We start from the raw sequence: 17580 nt of genomic DNA, 5'->3' as shown, positions 1-17580 counted from the left end.
TCTGGTCTGCGTGCCTCTGTGCCTGTGGATCTCTCCCCTCCCCCTCCCACCCCAGAAAAGCAGCCAGGCCATGGTCTCATTCAATCTCCTCTTTACTGCGGATGTCACGGGTCATCGTCACAGCCACTGGGAGGAGCACACCACTTTAACCCCCGTGTGCTAAGGGGAAGGGTGGGGACTTTTCGGGGCTACAAAACTAACTATGTACATAGAGCATTCTAGGGAGAAAGCCACCCCAAGCACGTGCATGTCCAGGCACGGGGGGAGCGGGGGTCTGGAGCTCAGGCGGGACCGTGTGGGTGTGGGGTGGGCAAGGGGCCGTGTACGTGTGAGGACATGCCGGGGAGGGCCTCGGGAGGCGCCTGAGGGGCTCTGACCAGTGTGGCTAAACAGCTGATCTCTGGGTCCTCCCCAGGTCCTCCACTTTAAGGGTGTGCTCTGAGTGAGAACTGTTCCCTCCTAACCTTCACCTTCAAGCCTAGGGTAGAGGGAGAGGCTGCAGGACCATGTCCCCAAACAGGGGCCCGAGGGGGCAACCCCTTTCTCTACCCAGGGACACTGGCCCCTGGCTAGCGCTGACCCTGGGCCAGGACTGGAGTCCCTGCATGGGCCGGGGTGGGGGATAAGGCAAGCAGGGTGTCCGCTTGGAAGGCCAGGGCTATGGACGGCAGTGAGGGGGACCCAGGACCCCTGGAAGAAAAGTGGCAGCTCTGGTCTCAGAAGGAGCACTGCCATGGAAACATGACTCTGGGACAGCCCCCCACATCATGATGGAGACGTCCCCCCATCCTTAGGCACCGCCCACAGAGACCAAACACCAGGGAGACCACCAAGGGGTCTCCAGGAAGATGGAGATTGGCACTTAGACCACAGACTGGTCACCGCAGTGACTTCCAAAGAGACAGAAGCTGGTCATTAGAGAGAGCCCTCCCCCCACGAGGCAGGGGAAGAGGAGGGTCACCATGGTGGCCAATCCCAGAGACAACAGTCCGTCCTCTCAGGTGCAGGGGAGCAGGGCAGCCCTTAGCTGACCCGGTATGTGGACGTGTTCTTCGGCTCTGTGCTGGGCACACACCAGTCGCCAGCCTCCTGGATGGTCTGGTAGTGGCGCCAGGCTGACTTGTTGTAGACGGGCAGGCGTTCCACTGAGTCCGTGGACAGGGCCTGGAGAGCACCAGGGTCAGCCCATCCTCCTTCCCAGTGCTTCACCCACGTCTTGGTCAATCACCCTTTTCCCGGGGTGGGTTGTGGGGGTGTCAGACCATGACCTGCGCCGTGTCTGAGTCAGCCCAGCTAGGTGCCACACACTGGCTGAGACAACGAACCCTGGCCCAGAAAGACCCAGGAAAGGACCTGTCCCTTCTGTGCCTTGTTCCTGCCCGTTCCAGAAGGCTACTCACTCAAAGGGTCAGGGAGGCAGAGGTAAGGTGGACTGTGACCTTGAACAAGATCACGAACTCTGGGTCTCAGTCTGGTCCTGAGCTGAATGACAAGTTCTCTATGGCAGCCCCCCTTCCTTCTGCATATAAGAAGTCAAAGGTCCCCAAAACAGGGGTCCTAGTCACAGACCAAGGACTGCCTGCCGAGGTGGGGATGTCTGCAGGCTGGGAATGGTAGCTTTGCTCTGATTCTCAGTCTGGAAGGAGTGGAGGGGTGGAGACGGAACCTAGCAGCAGGCTGACCTGCCAGCACAGCCCGCGAGCTGGTCCCTGCACCAGGACCCTCACCTTGAGATAGATGACTGCGTCGGTCCCAAAGCCCTCCATGGAGAAGAGCTGCAGGTCTCCCTGGAAGTACTTGGCATAGAGGCGGGAGATGGGGAGCCCGTACCCGAAGCCAGCCTACAAGGGGGCGGGAAGGGAGAGTGACCAGGAGGCGGGTCTGGGCCTCCCGGAGCAAAGGGACCAATATGCTGAGTTGGGGTCGGGCCAAAGGATTCCCAGGGCAGTCAGTCTGGTGGAGCCAGAAAGGCTGAGCAGTCCCAGCCGTGGGTGGTAGTCAACAGGGGTGACAGAGGAGCTCAGCCCTGGGAGCCAGCGGGTGTGGACAGGTCTCGGGGCTCCTGGGTCTCAAGTTCCCAAACCCAGCCCCACCTGCTCTCCTGGGAATGATAGAGCTGCTGATGAGTGAACTCTGTGGGGTGCCACTGGGAGAAATGAGGAGAGACAGATAGACACCCGCAGCTCAGGTTGGGGGGTTGCTGCAGTCTGGGGGGTGTGGGAGGAGCAGGGGGACCCAGACTGGGAGAGGTGACTGATGCTCCTACAGCTACACAAGAACAAAGCCCACAGGAGGTGAGAAGGTGAGAGACGGGGAGAGTGACAGTTTGATGAGAAGAGGAGAAAAGGCAGGAGGCCTTAGGAGGCAGGGGGCACTGGAGGGAAACCATCTCACCAGTGGGGTCCCTCCGGTACCAGGCTGGGGGGTGGGCGCCGTGGAGTACATGTAGCTAAAGAGTCGCTCAATCTTCCGCAGGGGGACTCCCCCACCTCGGTCACTCATCTGGGGGAGACGGACATGGCTTCAGTGCTCACGCCCCCGCCCTGACACCCCTGACCTCTTGGTCGTCCCCATCCCCAGGGTCTCCTCTGAGCCCATCTCCTGGCAGGGATGCAAGTCCCCATCCCACTGCTCTCCGGCCCCCAAATCAAGGGCCACATACTTTGATGGACAGATCTTCCTCACCCAAGGCCACCATGACCTTGATAGGTGGGAGGACTAGGCTGGACTCGTGGCTTTCCACAGTGGCACGCATGGCATTCTGTGGAGGGAGAGGCAGAAGAGATGAGTGAGAGTGGCCTAGCCCTAACCATCCCCCAAGGCTGCAGAGGACCATCCCTGCCCCCTTACCTTGAAGAGTTCGAAAAGCATGTGGTAGAGGTGAGAGGGGACATAGACCATGTGAATTGGCTGTTCAGAGTTGGACGCTGCTGGGGAAGTCAAGACCGAGGATCAGGAAATTGTCAAGAGGTCACCATTCAGCGTTCACTGACACAACACCTAGCACCCAGCACTCAACCAATCACCCATTTATCCTCTAGCATTTGTTCACCCACCTGTCTATCCATACAGTATCCATCCATCACACGGTGTCTGTCCATTCACCTGTTCGTCCATCCATCCAACCATTGTATCCGTGCAACATCCCCTAATTCCTCCAGCTACCCTTCCAACGTCCATTCAACCATCCAACTGTCCCTCAACTACGCATCTGTCCCAACATCCATCCATCCCGTCTACCCATGAATTCGGAGTCCAGATTCAGCCTTCCACTCACCCACTGTTCCTGTAGCCCCTTCATCCATTCAAAAAATATCTATCCAGCCTACATCCAGTCTACTAGCATTCACCTGGACCCCAGAGGCCCTGGAGAGCTTTAAAATCCAGTGGGGAGAGGGGAGGGCTGCCGCACACGGTTCTGACCCCAGCACTCTGCCTCTTGAGGATCGCTCTAGCCTCAAGAGCTTCTTGGTGTGAGGGGCTGTGTGTCTTCTCCTGGTGCCTGGCACAGAGCTCTGTTTGCAGCAGGGGCTCAATGACTGGGCATGGATTAGCGAATGAAGGAATCTCGGGCCCTGTGCTGGGCAGCAGGGCATAAAGATGAATAAAATTCAGCCCTACGGTCTCGGAAATTTAAGTCTAGACAAAGGCCTGAGTGACTTTAACCTTGGGCATGGTACCCAGAGCTACGTGCCAGGCCCTGTGCTTGACCCTAGGGATACTGAAGGAATGTGGCCTGTCTCTGTCCTTCCATCTCTGCCCCCAAGTTATTTATTCATTTATTTGAAGAGATTTTATTTATTTAACAGAGAGAGAGAGACAGCAAAAGCAGGGGGAAAGGGAGTAGCGGATCCCTACCACCACCACCGCTGCCCACACTGAGCAGGGAGCCCAATGCGGAGCTCCATCCCAGGATCCCGGGATCATGGCCCAAGCCAAAGGCAGACGCCCAACCAAGCCACGTGGGTGCCCCATGCTTCCAAGTCATTCAGCCAGTGACAGTGCGTGACAGAGGTACACCCCAGGGGGCTGGGTGCCTAATCATGCTTTCTGGAAAGTCCAGGAAGGCTTTTCGGAGGATCTGGACTTGAACTGGGCCTTAAAGATGTGGGCAGCGTGACTTCCAGGCACAAAAGCCCTCAGGTTTGTGGCACACAGGCAGGGGGTGGCTGAGGAACAGGTAGGGGAGGGAAACTTCCAGATCGCTGATCCTCCTTTCCCCTAAAACCCTGGTTCCTCAGCAAGTCCTAACCTCTCCACCTCCAAAATATTTATCCAATCTACCCCCTTCTTTCCAACTCTGCTGCCTTTCCGTCCCCTGGATTCCTGCAGTGACCTCCTAACTGGTCTTCCTGAGGTCTTGCCCACCCCCTCCAACCTCTAAGTATCTTTAAACAAACATCAGACCCTGGCATCACCGTGCTTCGAACCCTTCAACGGGCTTCCCTGCTGCACACAACATCCCAGCTCCTGTGTGTGGCCCATGGGCCCTGCATGCCTTCGCCTCTGTCTCCAACCCCTTCCCCTTCTCCAGCTGGAGCCAAGACATAAGGGTGGGGAGCCGACTGTCCCACCCCAGGGGCTTCAAAGAGGGAAACCTCTCTCTTAATTATGCCACTGTCGCCTGGATTCTGAAAAGGCACCCAAACCGACACCTTAGTAAATACACTGCTCCTCCTCATCGCTGTCACATGATCTCATCTTGTCTCCTCCCTGTCACTTGTCACCATCTGAAATTAGCTTGTGGGTTATCTGCTCACTGGCTAATGGCCCCCTTCCTCAGTCTCCCTGGCATCAAGAACGTGACCTCCATGAGAAGAGCGACCTTCTGTGGCATGTTTACTGTTTAACAATGTTTACTTAGCAAATGTATTAGTAATAATACTGCTAATAATATGTCAATAATAGCTCTGCTTCTGTCCCAACCAGTTCTTTTCCTTTTTTTCCCCCCTCCCCCCGTTCTTTTCCTGACTCCCCATCTCATCTTTCTCTCTAGAGCCCTTAGACAGACAGACAGACACACACACACACAGACAGACAGACACACACACACACACACACATACACAGAGCCTCCCTCACTCACTGTTGATCTCCTGGATCTCCAAGTCAGGCGAGGCCATGTAATACTTGTCACACAGGAGCTTGGCCATATCGTAGGCATCTGAGAGAAGACAGTAGCTATTCAGGGAATGGGATGGTCCAACCCAACAGGCAGTCCTCCTGTACCAGTCCTCCTGGTACAAGGCATCCCCAACATTAAACCCAAGCAGACGAGGCCCCTACCCACGGGGGAACGGCACATCCTCTGGCAAGGCAGTCAGAGGGGGTCTCTGGGGCTCCTCTGTGGGCCAGCATGGTGGGGACATCTTACCCTTTACCACCTCGGAGACATTGCAGTTTGGGTCGATGCTGCCAATGTGTTTGGGGTGGGCTGGGTTGGTGCTGCCGTCAAAAATCAGGGCTGCAGGCGAGAAGGCAGGGAGCTGTTGGTGGGGCTTCCCTCCTACCCACCACCCCCACTCAGGCCACCATGAAGCCAGGGAGGTGCACTCGGTCCCAAGCACCCCGGCCCTGCTCACTGTGCTGGTTGATGAGCATGCGGATGGAGATGCGGCTGAGGTAGAAGCGGTCCAGAAAGTACTGGATATTCTGGTTGGAGACCGGGTCATCGCCGTACGTGTCCTTGTACTCCAGCACGCCCTGCGCCATGGTGGGCACCACGTCGTTGTGGCGGTTCCGGATGGTGACCAGGGCGTCCGTGAACCTGCAGGGCATGGCGGCTTAGTCCCAAACTGGGGGCGCCCCCAGACTCTCTCCCACTTCTGACCTCCTCTCCACCAGTCTTTGTTCATAGGACCCCTCCCAACCTGAGAGACATAGTGTCCTCCCTGCTGCTTCCCAAGTCTGCCCTGAGTGTCCCACCACCTGCCCGACGGCCAGGGGAGCCCCTCAGGGGCAGGAGCTTGGATCTCCCTAATCAGACCCAGGGCCATGGAGGCCAGGGGCTAATTCACCCGCAGACTAGATATCCGTGAGGACAGGGATCATTTCTCCCATCCTCCTGCACATTTCTGCCTTGGGGCTGTGACCCAGAGCCCTTCGCCTGCCCCTGCCCTCCTGACCCCCCACTGGGGCCTTCACTCACTGGCTCAGCGTACGATGGTCCTCCGGGTCCTTATCTAGGAACACCATGATGTCCAGGAGGCTTTGGACATACCTGTGTGCATTGGAGGGGGTGCCATTCAGCTCCAGGCCAAGCCGGGCTCCCTTCCCAACGAACTCAGCTGCCCCCGTGCCTGCCTCACCCCTACCCACACAGAGCCACCCTGCCCGACAGGCTACACCACACTTTTTCTCAATTCATTTCATCTGCATGCGAGTCTCCCTGACAACACAGTAAGTTATGCAAGAACATCTCTCATTTGCCGGTCCCCCTCCTAGCACCTTTGCTGTGCAATCTAAGAATAGCAGTCTTCGGAGGGCACCAGGGATCATCCCGTCCCCGGGGTCTCGTGGATTACTGGCCAGGAGGGAAGGCTGGGGCAAGTCGCTTAACCTCCTGGAGCCCCTTCACGGAAACTGATCCTAGTATTTGTCCCCCAGGGTTCCCGCTGCATCCCCTGGGGCACGCCTGGCAGAGTGACTGGCCCAGGGCACTTCACAGAGCGGGGGCTCAGTGAAGATTAGTGCCTACCGTTCTGGGCACCTGCTCAGGGGCCGTGTGGTCTGCCTAAGGAAGTAGATTTCAAACAGGGGGGTGGGAAGGACACAGAAGTGGGGAAAGGCATGCCCAGCTCTGACCGTGGCAGGGGTCGGGGGGCAGAGCCCACAGAGAGCCAAGACAGTCCACTCTACTCCAAAGGCCCAGCAGGAGTGTGCGGACCCCCAAAGCCCCCCATCTGCAGGCCTGGTGGGAGGCCGAATTGCCCCAGGACCTAGAAGAGCTGGGGAACCAGGGGAGTGCTGGGAAGCAGGGGGCCAGCCTGTGGCAGCAGACAGCACCAACCTAGAGCTACTGTCCCCCTGCTCCTGTAAGCCAGAACCCCCACTGTTCCTCCGCTACCATGCCCAGTCCACGGGTTGTTCTGGAGATGGCCACACTCTGGCAGAAACATCTGCAGCCAGCAGGAGGCGGGGGCTGCCAAGAGCCCTGGGACAGAGAGCTCTGTGGCCTAAGGGTCTCTCTAGAAAAGGGCCTTATATGGTACATGCATTCCTGTGTACAACAGTGCTTTGACCTTGGCAGGTCAGAAAGGCAGAAATTAGCCCCATTTCACAGGCCCCTAAACTGAGGCCCAAAGTAGTCATCAGGCTGGGAGGCGGTGTGGTGAGACTCAGTCCCCCACACTCTTGTCACTGCCCTGCACCATGTCTGCTCAGAATGCTCACCTCGGCGTCCCTGAGGGCCCCTCTGCCCAGAGCACCCATCCCCCTTCACCTCTCCCCCGCTGCTCTCACTTTGGACACTAGAGGAGAAGGTGGGGGGCGCTGGCTGTGGCGCTGGCTCTGCTGAGTCCCAGTCCTGGCTTGTCCCTCGGGGCTGTGTGACCTGGGTAAGTCATGAAGCCTCTCTGGGCCTGAGTTTCCACCTCAGGGAAGTGGAGGTTTCGTAGCTCCTTCCATCACTGCCTTGCGGTGAGGGCCAAAGGTGATACTCAGCCCTGTGCCTGCCACGCAGTGAGCACTCTCGGGATGCGTGCACCCGTTACGAATGGTGGTTTACACACTGGCCACTGCTGAGCATGTCCTCTGAGCCCCCACAGGGTACCCAACACCCTCCTCCTGGTCGTACTGGCTGCAGGTTCCAAGTCCTGCTCTGGACAGCCTTCATGCTGTGGATGGCATGAACGAGGCCGTCCCAGCCCTGGTGCTCTCTGCCTGCCCTCCCCACCCGGCAGGAGAGACCAGTCTCCCCCATCCCTTCAGCCACAGCAGACAATCAGAGAGGCGCCCCAAAGGCAGGGCCTCAAGCTTCCTGGAGGGTAGGTGCCTGCTAGTGCCTGCCTGTGCCCAGAGTATACCCAGGGTCTCCCCTCCCCCAGCAGCTTTGCGGAGCATGGGGTAGTCCCATTTTTGTAGCCGGAAACCAGCTCAGAGAAAGCAGGTGATATGGCCCAGGCCCCACAGTGACGGGCAGCACTGGGATTCAAACTGATGTCTGTCTGACTCTCCACCGACACCTCATGGCCAACCGTTCACCATCCACACCGGCCCTGACAGCGTGGCTGCCGATGCAATGGTTGCCCCGGTTGCCCCCGGCCTCGGACAGCGCTCAGCTCTGCGCCTGCCGGCTGCCCTAGTCTGGCCTCCGTGACACCCTGTGCGGTGGGTGCTCGTGCTGCCCTCATTCTACAGAGAAGGCGGTCTCCGTGCAGAGCCGGACTTCTCTCTCGCAGGCAATGTGCCTCCAAATCCCTGCCCTGCCCCTGCCCCCAAGCCCAGAATCAAGCTTCAGGCTCCTGAGTCTGGGATGGTGAGGGGATTTGGGGAGAGAACCTGCAAGTGTGTAAGGCTGGGGTAGGTAGAGGGAGGGGAGGAAACCAGCTGGAGAGCAGGGCTCAGAACCCCTTCCTAAGATGGGGGGTGGGGAAGAGCTGGGGGGGCAGGCAGGGACAGAGGGGTGGGAGCTAGGAGGCCCTGCCTGCTGGGCCAGGAGGTGCAGGGCTGGGGACAGCGGGCTAGCTGCCGGCACCACCCCTGAGGCTGCCTAACGGGCCCCAGGGAACAGAAGCGGGGCCTGGTCACACGGCCAGGAAGTAGAGCAAAGGGCAGCAGGATGGATGGACAATGAGCAGTGCCCGCCGGCACGGCAGGGGGAGGGCTGCCAGCCTCGGGCCTCCGTCTCCTGGACGATGAACCACAGTGAGGACCCCTGCCTGCCTCCCTCGAAGGGCTGTTCCTTCCAGGGAGTAGTTCCACATGGGCTCTCGGCAGGGAGGCAACAAGATGGGAAGGATCTTCCCAGAGGATGCTGGCCCTGGCGTGGAGCCCGCCAAGGCCTGGCACCCCAGATGTCACTCTCAGGAAAGATCTGGTCCTAAAGGGAGAGACACTGAGGAGGAACACTGGCTGCTGGGCTGCCCACCTCGCTGACCTGAAGGGAAAGAACAGGGCTTGGACCTAGGAGGCCTGAAGCCTGGTGTAATGACAGATGTGGTGCTTACCTCCACCGTCAACTGGACAGAGCAGGCCCAGCAGGCAGTGGTGACCCAATGTAGCTGCCCCAGGAAAGGCCTGCGCCTGCTCACCTCAGCCTCAAATCAGGCCGCCCAGGCCTCCTGCCTTCTGGGGCTTTCAAGCCTGCCCAGAGCCGATTCGGGAGGCAGGGGGTGGACTGTGTGGGGAGGTGGAGGGGGCGTGTAACCGGTAGCATGTGTAAGCATGTGTGTGTTTGTGTGTGCACACCATGCACTAGCGCCCACAGCCGTGGCAGATAAGGAGCATGAACAAGGCAGTGGCTATGTGAGGAGGAGGCGGTGGCAGACCTGTCCCTCGTCTGGAAGCTGCTTTCTGCGGGGGAGCTGAGTGCAGGCCCTGAGCCAGGCACACTTGGGTCCCGTGGCCAGCCGTGCCCCACAGAGGCCACTGAGCCACTCTGGTCCCTGGCTCGAAAATGGGGTTCACAGCAGTACCACTCTGACATCCTCAGTCTCGACTCCGGTTATGGAAAGAGAGGCCAAGGGGTTCAGCGAGGGTGAGATTCCAACCCCAACTCCATGCCTGGCGCGGCACCGGCCCCTGGGGCCACCGCCATGGCACTGGTTCTTCTCAAGGGCTGTGGTTCCCACAGGGTGGGGGTGCAGGTCTCCCGCAGGCTGGGTTTGCCCATTGGAGGGAGAGATCATGAGAGGCTGCTGGCCACACTGCCTCTAGCCCTTTTCCCTACAGCCCCGGCAAGACCTCTGTGACAGGAGACTCACTGTCCTCTGATTCTACCCTGCGACTCTCACTTAACCCCCACTTTCTGGAAGCATGCTCGTACCAGCTCCACGCCCTCCTGACACTGCCTTTCTCGCCTGCTCGTGCTCTCACATCCCAAGCCAGCAAGCGCATTCCACTAAGGTGAACCCTACCCTCCCAAGGCCTCACTCGGGGAGTTTGGCAATCTCTGATCCGGGTCACCGCCCCAGAACCCAGCACTCGGACCTCTCTGCTCACAAGTGCGGCCACCAGGTCACACAGCCTTAGGCAGGAGTCTCAGCTCTCCCACCTGCTGCCTGAGTGATCTCACACACATGTCCTAACCTCTCTGAACCTCAGTCTGCTCATCTATGAAATGGGAGAAATGACAAGGCCTCCCACAGAAGGCTGTCAGCAAGGCTAATTGAGGGAACATGTGGACATGCCTAGAACAGTACCTGACGCATGACAGGCCCTCCAGGTCTGTTTGCTTTCACCATCACCATCGCTGTGAGGACCACATTGTCCCAGAGAACCTTGGCCACACTCACATCTATGGCGAAGCTTGGGGACATGGCTTGTGTTGACACAGTTCTGCACACTTTTGCATCAAATGGTAGCATCTGCCCTTAGAAACAGAGCAGATCCCCATTTTACAGGTGAGAAAGCTGAGGCTCAGAGAGGCCGGGGGTCTGCCAAGGATTAAGGGTCCAGCAAGCAGCAAAGCCACACCTCCAAGGCAAGCATGCTGACAGTGAAGTCAACAGCCACGGCTTCCTACTGCCTTCTAGGCACCTCCAAAACGGGCTCCCTCCACACCAGGTCTGTCTGGTTGAAACAATTCACCAGGTTTATTTAAAACCAGGAATGCTTGGGGCGCATGGCTGGCTCAGTGGGTTAAAGCCTCTGCCTTCGGCTCAGGTCATGATCTCAGGGTCCTGGGATCGAGCCCCGCATCGGGCTCTCTGCTCAGTGGGGAGACTGCTTCCTCCTCTCTCTCTGCCTGCCTCTCTGCCTACTTGTGATCTCTGTCTGTCAAATAAAGAAAATCTTAAACAAAACAAAACAAAACCAAAAACCCCCCCAGGAATGCTCACCTCATCCTCAGTGACTCTTGCCTAGAACCTCACTGCAGCTGAGTAATAACTCCACCAGCCTCCCCACTTCGTATCACTTCCACTACGAACAGCATTTATACCGGACTTTTCTATTTTCCAAAGGGGAGCATTCGCTCCTTACTCGTCAGCCTTTGAGGGAAGAGGCCCTCTTGCCAGGCTCCTTGGTATGCTGCCCCCCTCCTCTCATGCCAACCTGCCCACCGCCACCACTTCTGCATTCAAGCCGGCAGCAGGTTCTCCTAGAGGGGGTCTGCCCTCTCTCACAGGCGGCCACCTCATCCCCAGCACAAAGTCCCTCCTCCCTTCGGACCTCAGGCTTTCTTGCTGCAGCCAATGACGCCCATTCCCCGGAAACAACCTCAGCAGGCTCTGGTCAGTGTGTCAGGACATTCTAGCAATCCCACGGCCTGTTCTCAGCTGAATCAACCACCAGGAAGTGCTCTCTCTTGTCTAACTTCGCTCTGTCCTGCTGTTCCTGGGCATGATTTAGAAGCTTCAGGGGAAGAAAGGCCAGGCCCAGCCCATACATGCGTATCTGGTTTTCAGAAATGGCCTCTCCTGGGGGAGTCACGGGCAGTTCAGCAGCTCCCTGCTCCCCCACATCCCGACACGCATCCCCCAGCTCTCCTAGGAACACAGCGTCCAGGGAGGGGCACGAAAGGGCCTGTCCTGGCATCAGGGGCTCGCCAGAGAGGCAGCCAGGCCAGTCAACCGGGCAGAGCTGGAGGATAAGCGGGCAAACAGATGGCACCTTCTGTCTCCACACCATGACTTCCCCACCACCCCGCACTGGGAAATGCTGTTTGGCTCAGATGTCCCACACCTCCGAGGGCCAGGGCCCAGCGAGGGGTGACCTGGTTGGGCTATAGGAATGCCAGCCCCTGCCCTCTGTCCCTGTCCCCCTTCACAGCTTGCACCAAACAGTGCTGCTGGCACAGAGTCAGGTCCCAGAGGCCCTTGCTGGGCCCCTGCCTGCCTCCACGCCCGGGCACAGGCAGCTCCGAGGCCTGGAATGCCCTTCCCGTCTTTCTAGGTCTAGGCTCTCTCCGGCCCCCTGGAAGGCCTGGAGACATGTCACCTTCTCTATGTGTCCACTTCAACTTCCCCACAACTCTCTGCTTCACCTGACACCCAGTGTGCGCCTGCTAGGAGCCTGGCCTTGTGCACCGCCACTGTCCTTCCCGAATCTCATTAAACCAGAGTAAGTCCTGCCTCTGCATACATCCATGCATAGAAAAAATGCTAGAAGCACACCACTACGACCTTCTGAAACCCGACTAGCGTTTGGTTATGGCGTGGAGGGTAGTGGCTGGCACTCTCTTCGGTCTGTTTTCCCGTGTCTTCCAAATGTCCAGGCGGACATGTTATACTTCCACCATGAGGAGGAAAAAAGCCCCAACCCATGTGACTTTTTAAATAACATTTTCGTTCTTCAGTAAAAGTAACTCTTTGTAAGCTCCCTGCTCCCACCACCATCTACCATCTCTGTAGCTCCCGGAGGGTACCTGCTGCTGCTTTCCTGCCTCCGACACGGCACTGGACTTGCAGCAGGTGCGGACCCCTGCTCCTAAATCCAACAGGGGACCACAGCCACGATGCACCACAGCCAGGAGAACCGGCGAAGCATTTTGGCACAAGGGCCACCAAAGACCAACCAGGATTCGCCATCGGCGTGCCAGTCACACAGCAAACTCTTGTTTGTTCCTCATGTGACCAGCCGTTGGTGTCTGTCATTCAATTGCTTAACCTGGGAAGACTTCTAGAGGAAGCTTTACTGAGGATTTCCTTCTGCTACCAGAGCAACTTTTGGTCTTTGCCCCTCCAAAGTTCTTGGGGCTGGGTACGATGCCATCCCTGTGTCTGAGTGTTTCTCAACATCCAAAACAGTCTGACTTGTAGCTTGGATTATATCATGTGAAAATTCGTTTCTTCCTGTTTCTGTTTCCCTATAATGTGGCCTGTCCCCAGGTAAATAGGACTTAATAGGTGCTGGGTGTTCAGAACCAGAGCTGGTGGTAAACGCTGATACTGGCATGGTTTGGGTTTTGGCTGTGAAAACAATTCCCCGGGTGGACCCTGGGTTTCTGGAGAAAGGAAGAGTGGTAAGCATAGGGCTGGTAAACACGGAGGCTAGGAGCTTTAGCTCACTACCTGCTCTTGCCTAGTATTCCACTTGACCTTGGGGCAACTCTCCAGCCTCTTGGAGCCCCTGTGCTTCCCCTCTGTCCCCACCCCCCTCAAGGCTGCTGAGAGCACAGAGACTCTGGGAGCCCAGGGGCATCTGGCAGCAGAGTGGGAGGTACAGGGACCTGGCTGGGGGTCTCACCAGCTCTGGACCAGCTGCACCGAGGGTGTGCTCAGCACTCGGTCAGGAAGCAGGTTGATCTCTTTCATGATGTTGGCCAGACGCACAGGCAGCTCCTGCCTAAGGAAGGTGAATGAGGTTTTCTCACAGGCATTGCTGGACCCTGAGGGAGGGAGAGAGAGAGGTGAGCCCACAGACCTGCAAACCACGGGAGCCAGAGGTCAGGTCGATTAAATCCTTCATTTCCTGAGGGTTCAGAGAAGTGACCAAGGGCACAGAGCAGAGCAGCTCTCTTGATCTCCTGCAGTGCGCCCACCGCCACGCCACCCTGCCCAACCCTCTCCAAGCTTGTGTCCCCCACCCCAAGCCTGCTTGCCTTCAACCACAGGGGACAGTGCCACTCCCAGGCCCATTTGGAGCCAGCTCTGGCCTCAGTTACCTCCCTCCTTCACTTTCTGCCTCTCCTAGCAGACACTCGCCTTGAGAGGTGGAAGGAGTAGAGAGGGGTGGATCCAGTGGGCAGAGGAACCCGGGAAGACCATGCCTTCCCAGGTCTGGGCCTGGCTGAGGGGCACTGTGCCTGGCCCATGGCATCTGTGGGGCCCCAGCGTTCTTTCTGGCCCAGTCTGTCTTCACCCAGGCTGGTCTCGTTGACTAATGTAGAGCTGTCCCTGCATTAATGCCCACATGGGAGCCCAAGAGCCCACAGAGCCCAAGGATGGGAGCCCAAATGTCTTGGTCCTTGATCTGGCTTCAAGATGAAGACGGGAGTGGTAGACCAAGGCCATGGCCTAGAGTCAGAAGAGCTAGATGCTAGTCTAAGTTCTGCTTTCCTGCCACCAAGTCTGCTACCTAGAGCATGTGACTACCCTTATGAAGATCTGTTTCCCCCACTGCACTACAAGTGGACCAAACTCTACTGTAAGCCTCACCCAGCCCATTTCTATAATTGGGGTCCAGTTTGGACTGGACAGCTACTGGTGGCTGACAACAGGCCCAGGGGGCTTTTCTACATGGGGGGAGCTCAAACAGGGCAGGGGGACAGGCAGACAAGTCCTGAAGAACAGGGGCCCTGTGTCCTGGTTGCCTCCTCCCCACCCTCTCCCCTCAGTGACGCAGCTGTAACTTGAGCCAGGCACTGTCTCTTCAACTCCGGAGAGACCTGGGCACCCCGTCCTAATCCCCAGCTGGCACCAGGGAAATGCCGCGTAGACAGACAGGGGACAGGGCCCACACAATGCTTGTTTCAGTGGCCACAGTGGCACAGCCTTGCTTCTGCTCCAGAGGCAACCCCAGGGCATTGCTGGTGGGTGAACTGGCCCAGGAATCTAGAAGCTGCCAAGGCTGCAAGCCTTCTGACTCCACTTCATGGTGCTCCAGGCCTCCACCGGGTTAGGGACAGGAAGCCAGGCCCAAACAGATTTGCTCTTCAAGTGTCCTTGCCTACTGGGCCAGTTAGGGTTTCTTCAGTGGGTCGGGGTGTGCTCATCAGCCACCTCCCTCCTGTTGACATTTTTCTTAAAGAGCTGGGTCCCCACCTGACCCCAGGGTGCCCACCCCAGCCCAGGTCTCCTTCCAGCTGTCTGCACCTCCTAATCCCGCCTTGTCTGTTACTCCCACCAGCATCCCTGCCCCATTTCTTCTCCAACACTCTGAGTCACTACGACAACCACCATTAACCCTTTCTGTCTGGATATATCCCACTCCCTTCCTGCCCTAACATCACCTCCCTGCTGTGCCTTACTGGACAAGACCTTTAACAAAGCCCAGAAAGATACTTAGACCCCTCCTTCTCAGTGCCCCCACTTCCCACTGACAGCCCAGTATAGAGCTTTTCCCCAGGATACCTTAACCCTTTCAGGGACAGTTCCTGCCCCTCCTCCCCCCACCGCCTTAACTCTTCCCTGCCTGTACTCCAGCAGCCTTTCCCTGTCACGCAGGGCCTCTCTTCTCCGCGTTAATTTTCAAGGCCAGGGCCCCCTCCCTCACCGCCCCCCGAGCTCCGCGGGCCCCCACGGCCAGCCGCCCCCACCCCACCCACTCCGTACCAAAGTCCAGAAACTGCTTTATGGACAGCGGGGACGGGGAAAACTTGCTGAAGTGTTCGATGTACTTGGGCGCTCCTGCCAGCGACGCATTCTTCAGCAGAGCGCGGACCCAGCGCATGGTGGCGGCGGCGGCGGCAGCGGCGGCCGCAGCTTGGGCTCGGCCTCCGGTCCTCCAGCGGGCAGCGCCTGCGCTCAGCTCGGCCCAGCTCGGCCCAGCCCGGCCCAGCCCGGCCCAGCGACCGGGACCTGCAGCCTCCTCCCCGCCCCCCGGGCGGGCAGTCCTCCAAGCCCCGGCCAATCGGCTCGTCGCGGCGCTCCGACGTCGCCAATGGCCGCTCACAAACAACGCCGGCAGAGCCAATCGCCTCTCGCTTCGGCACGTGGCTTCCCCCCTGGACCCGCCCCCTTAACCCCGTCCTTGCCCCGGGCGGCCTGTTGTTTTCGCGAGGCCGCGGCGAGAGCCCGCCTCCCGAGCATTGGCTCCGCCCTTTCCTCCTCCCGGCCAAGTCCGGTTTAACCCCTGCCTCCCCAGAGTTTCGTCATTCCTCCTCCCTTTTACTTCTTCCTCTCCCGCGCCCTCCCAGATCTCCTTCACTCGCCTTCCCTGAAATTGGCCCGATAGCTTCCCTCTCAAAGGGACCTGTTTCACTTGTCCTGACACCCACTTGCGCTCCTTGAGGGGGGCGATCTGGTGGGTTCCCAGTCCGGATGACAGTGACTCGGACTGGGAAAGTTTGCAAACTTCGGGATCAGGATGCAAGACCATGCTAATCCCTCATACAGACGTGCTCCACCCCACCCCCCACCAAGCGGCTCGGGAAAGGACGGCCGGAGTCAAAACCCTAAGGACTGACGGTGATAGAGGCAGGCCTTAACATCGGCGCTGCGAGTGCAGTTTTCAAAACACTTCGATTATTCGCTATTCATTTGACCTGAGAAAGCGACGATCTTCGCATTGCCTTAGAGAAAGGTCCTGGCAGGTGATCTGGGCGCCAGGATGCCCGCCCTTCCCCAGCAGCCCTGAGCTCTCGGCGGAACAGAGCGCGCGCTCTTGTGGTGGAACGCGGTACGCCCTGACCCCCCCTCGCAACCCCCCCCCCCCCCCCCCCCCGCCCCCGTCTTGTCCCTTTGATGTTTTCGCTCTTTCACTGTTCAGTCCCTGGGCACCACTGACCGAGTGCTCAATATGTGCTGGGCGTTGTCATGGGGACAGGAAACACAGAAAGGATAAGGAGGTAGTCTTCTCCCCGGATCATTTCATTTCTTAGTTTGGGAGGTAACTGCATAAGTAAATAAGTAGTTACTGTGTAACAGAATGTGATTACAGTCAACACGGAGCAATGCGCGAGGCTTCCCAACGGAAGGGACTCTTAGCTGAATGAATAATGACCTATGTTACCAGGTACTGTCTGCATCATTATCTCCTTTAATTCTCCAGACGGCTCTCTGGTGCTATTATTATCCCCATCATATAGATGAGGAAACAGGCTCGGGGATCATTCTCAAAAGCAAATCTGAACTTGTTACTTCCCTTGCTCACAGACTTTCAGTGGCTCTCTGCTTCTTACTGGTGCCTTTCCAGCTCTTGCACGATCTGCTTTGGCTTAACTTTCCAGCCTCCTCCCCTCCACATTCCCCTGCTCAACTCCCAGTCATAGTTATCTACTGCCTTGAACCCGCCTCCAGTCTCCAAGCCCTTGCAAATACTGTCTCTTCTATTGGGATCATTTGTTCTTCTTGCCACCTATCCATTCTTCAAGTCTCCAGCCCTACGAGGCTGGGTTCTGGGCTACCTCTAAGGACTCTTTAGACCTGCCCAACCTTAGCACCATTTGGCTCCTATCAGACTGAGTGGAAATCATCTGCTGACTCATCTGTTCTCTCCACTAGACTTTTGAGTTCCAGGAGGGCAGGGCTGTCTGTATAATTAACTGCTCTATTTCCAGCACCAGGCACAGCACAAGGCACATTTAAAAAAGGAAAAAAAGAGCGGGGACCACCAGGCAGACATGCCACAGAGTCATCAGGGAGGACCACCAAACATCCTTCCAGCTAGCAATTAAATCACTCATGATGTTGGAGGGTGCCCTGTTCAGGTTGCAAATAGGTACTTAGATTAAAACAACAACAACAACAACCCGGCCCTGTGCCTCGCCTATAAACGTAATAAATAATTAATCATTAACAGCTATTACTATTGTCAAAAT

The 17580-nt window shown here is 57.7% G+C and overlaps 1 protein-coding gene across 2 annotated transcripts; it reads right to left on the bottom strand.

Annotated features, from left to right (window-relative positions):
• Positions 1-74: 74 nt before the first annotated feature.
• Positions 75-15615, bottom strand: PDK2 (pyruvate dehydrogenase kinase 2). 2 transcript variants are annotated; one of them, XM_059380110.1, is made up of 11 exons: positions 15374-15615; positions 13347-13488; positions 6148-6219; positions 5582-5766; positions 5374-5463; positions 5086-5163; positions 2851-2930; positions 2663-2761; positions 2395-2502; positions 1728-1841; positions 75-1164 (listed from the first exon to the last, which is right to left on the bottom strand). In XM_059380110.1, exons 1-11 carry the CDS (start codon positions 15489-15491, stop codon positions 1024-1026), a joined length of 1227 nt encoding a protein of 408 aa, XP_059236093.1. In that variant the 5' UTR covers positions 15492-15615; the 3' UTR covers positions 75-1023. The 2 variants fall into 2 exon arrangements, with proteins under 2 accessions (XP_059236093.1, XP_059236094.1); XM_059380111.1 differs by having other exon boundaries at positions 2851-2927.
• Between the last annotated feature and the right edge of the window lie 1965 nt (positions 15616-17580).

Source organism: Mustela nigripes, chromosome 16 (assembly GCF_022355385.1).
Source record: "Mustela nigripes isolate SB6536 chromosome 16, MUSNIG.SB6536, whole genome shotgun sequence".
Taxonomy (NCBI): domain Eukaryota; kingdom Metazoa; phylum Chordata; class Mammalia; order Carnivora; family Mustelidae; genus Mustela; species Mustela nigripes.
The sequence above is the reverse complement of the archived record's forward strand: the minus strand, read 5'-3'. Positions and strand labels throughout refer to the sequence as shown.

Coding starts and splice junctions, on each gene's coding strand:
- PDK2 (XM_059380110.1), bottom strand. CDS start 15,491: ATGCGCTGGGTCCGCGCTCTGCTGAAGAATGCGTCGCTGGCAGGAGCG. Junction 2,762..2,850: donor TGCTTTTCGAACTCTTCAAG/GTAAGGGGGCAG, acceptor CTCCCTCCACAG/AATGCCATGCGTGCCACTGT. Junction 2,503..2,662: donor AGGAAGATCTGTCCATCAAA/GTATGTGGCCCT, acceptor CGTCTCCCCCAG/ATGAGTGACCGAGGTGGGGG.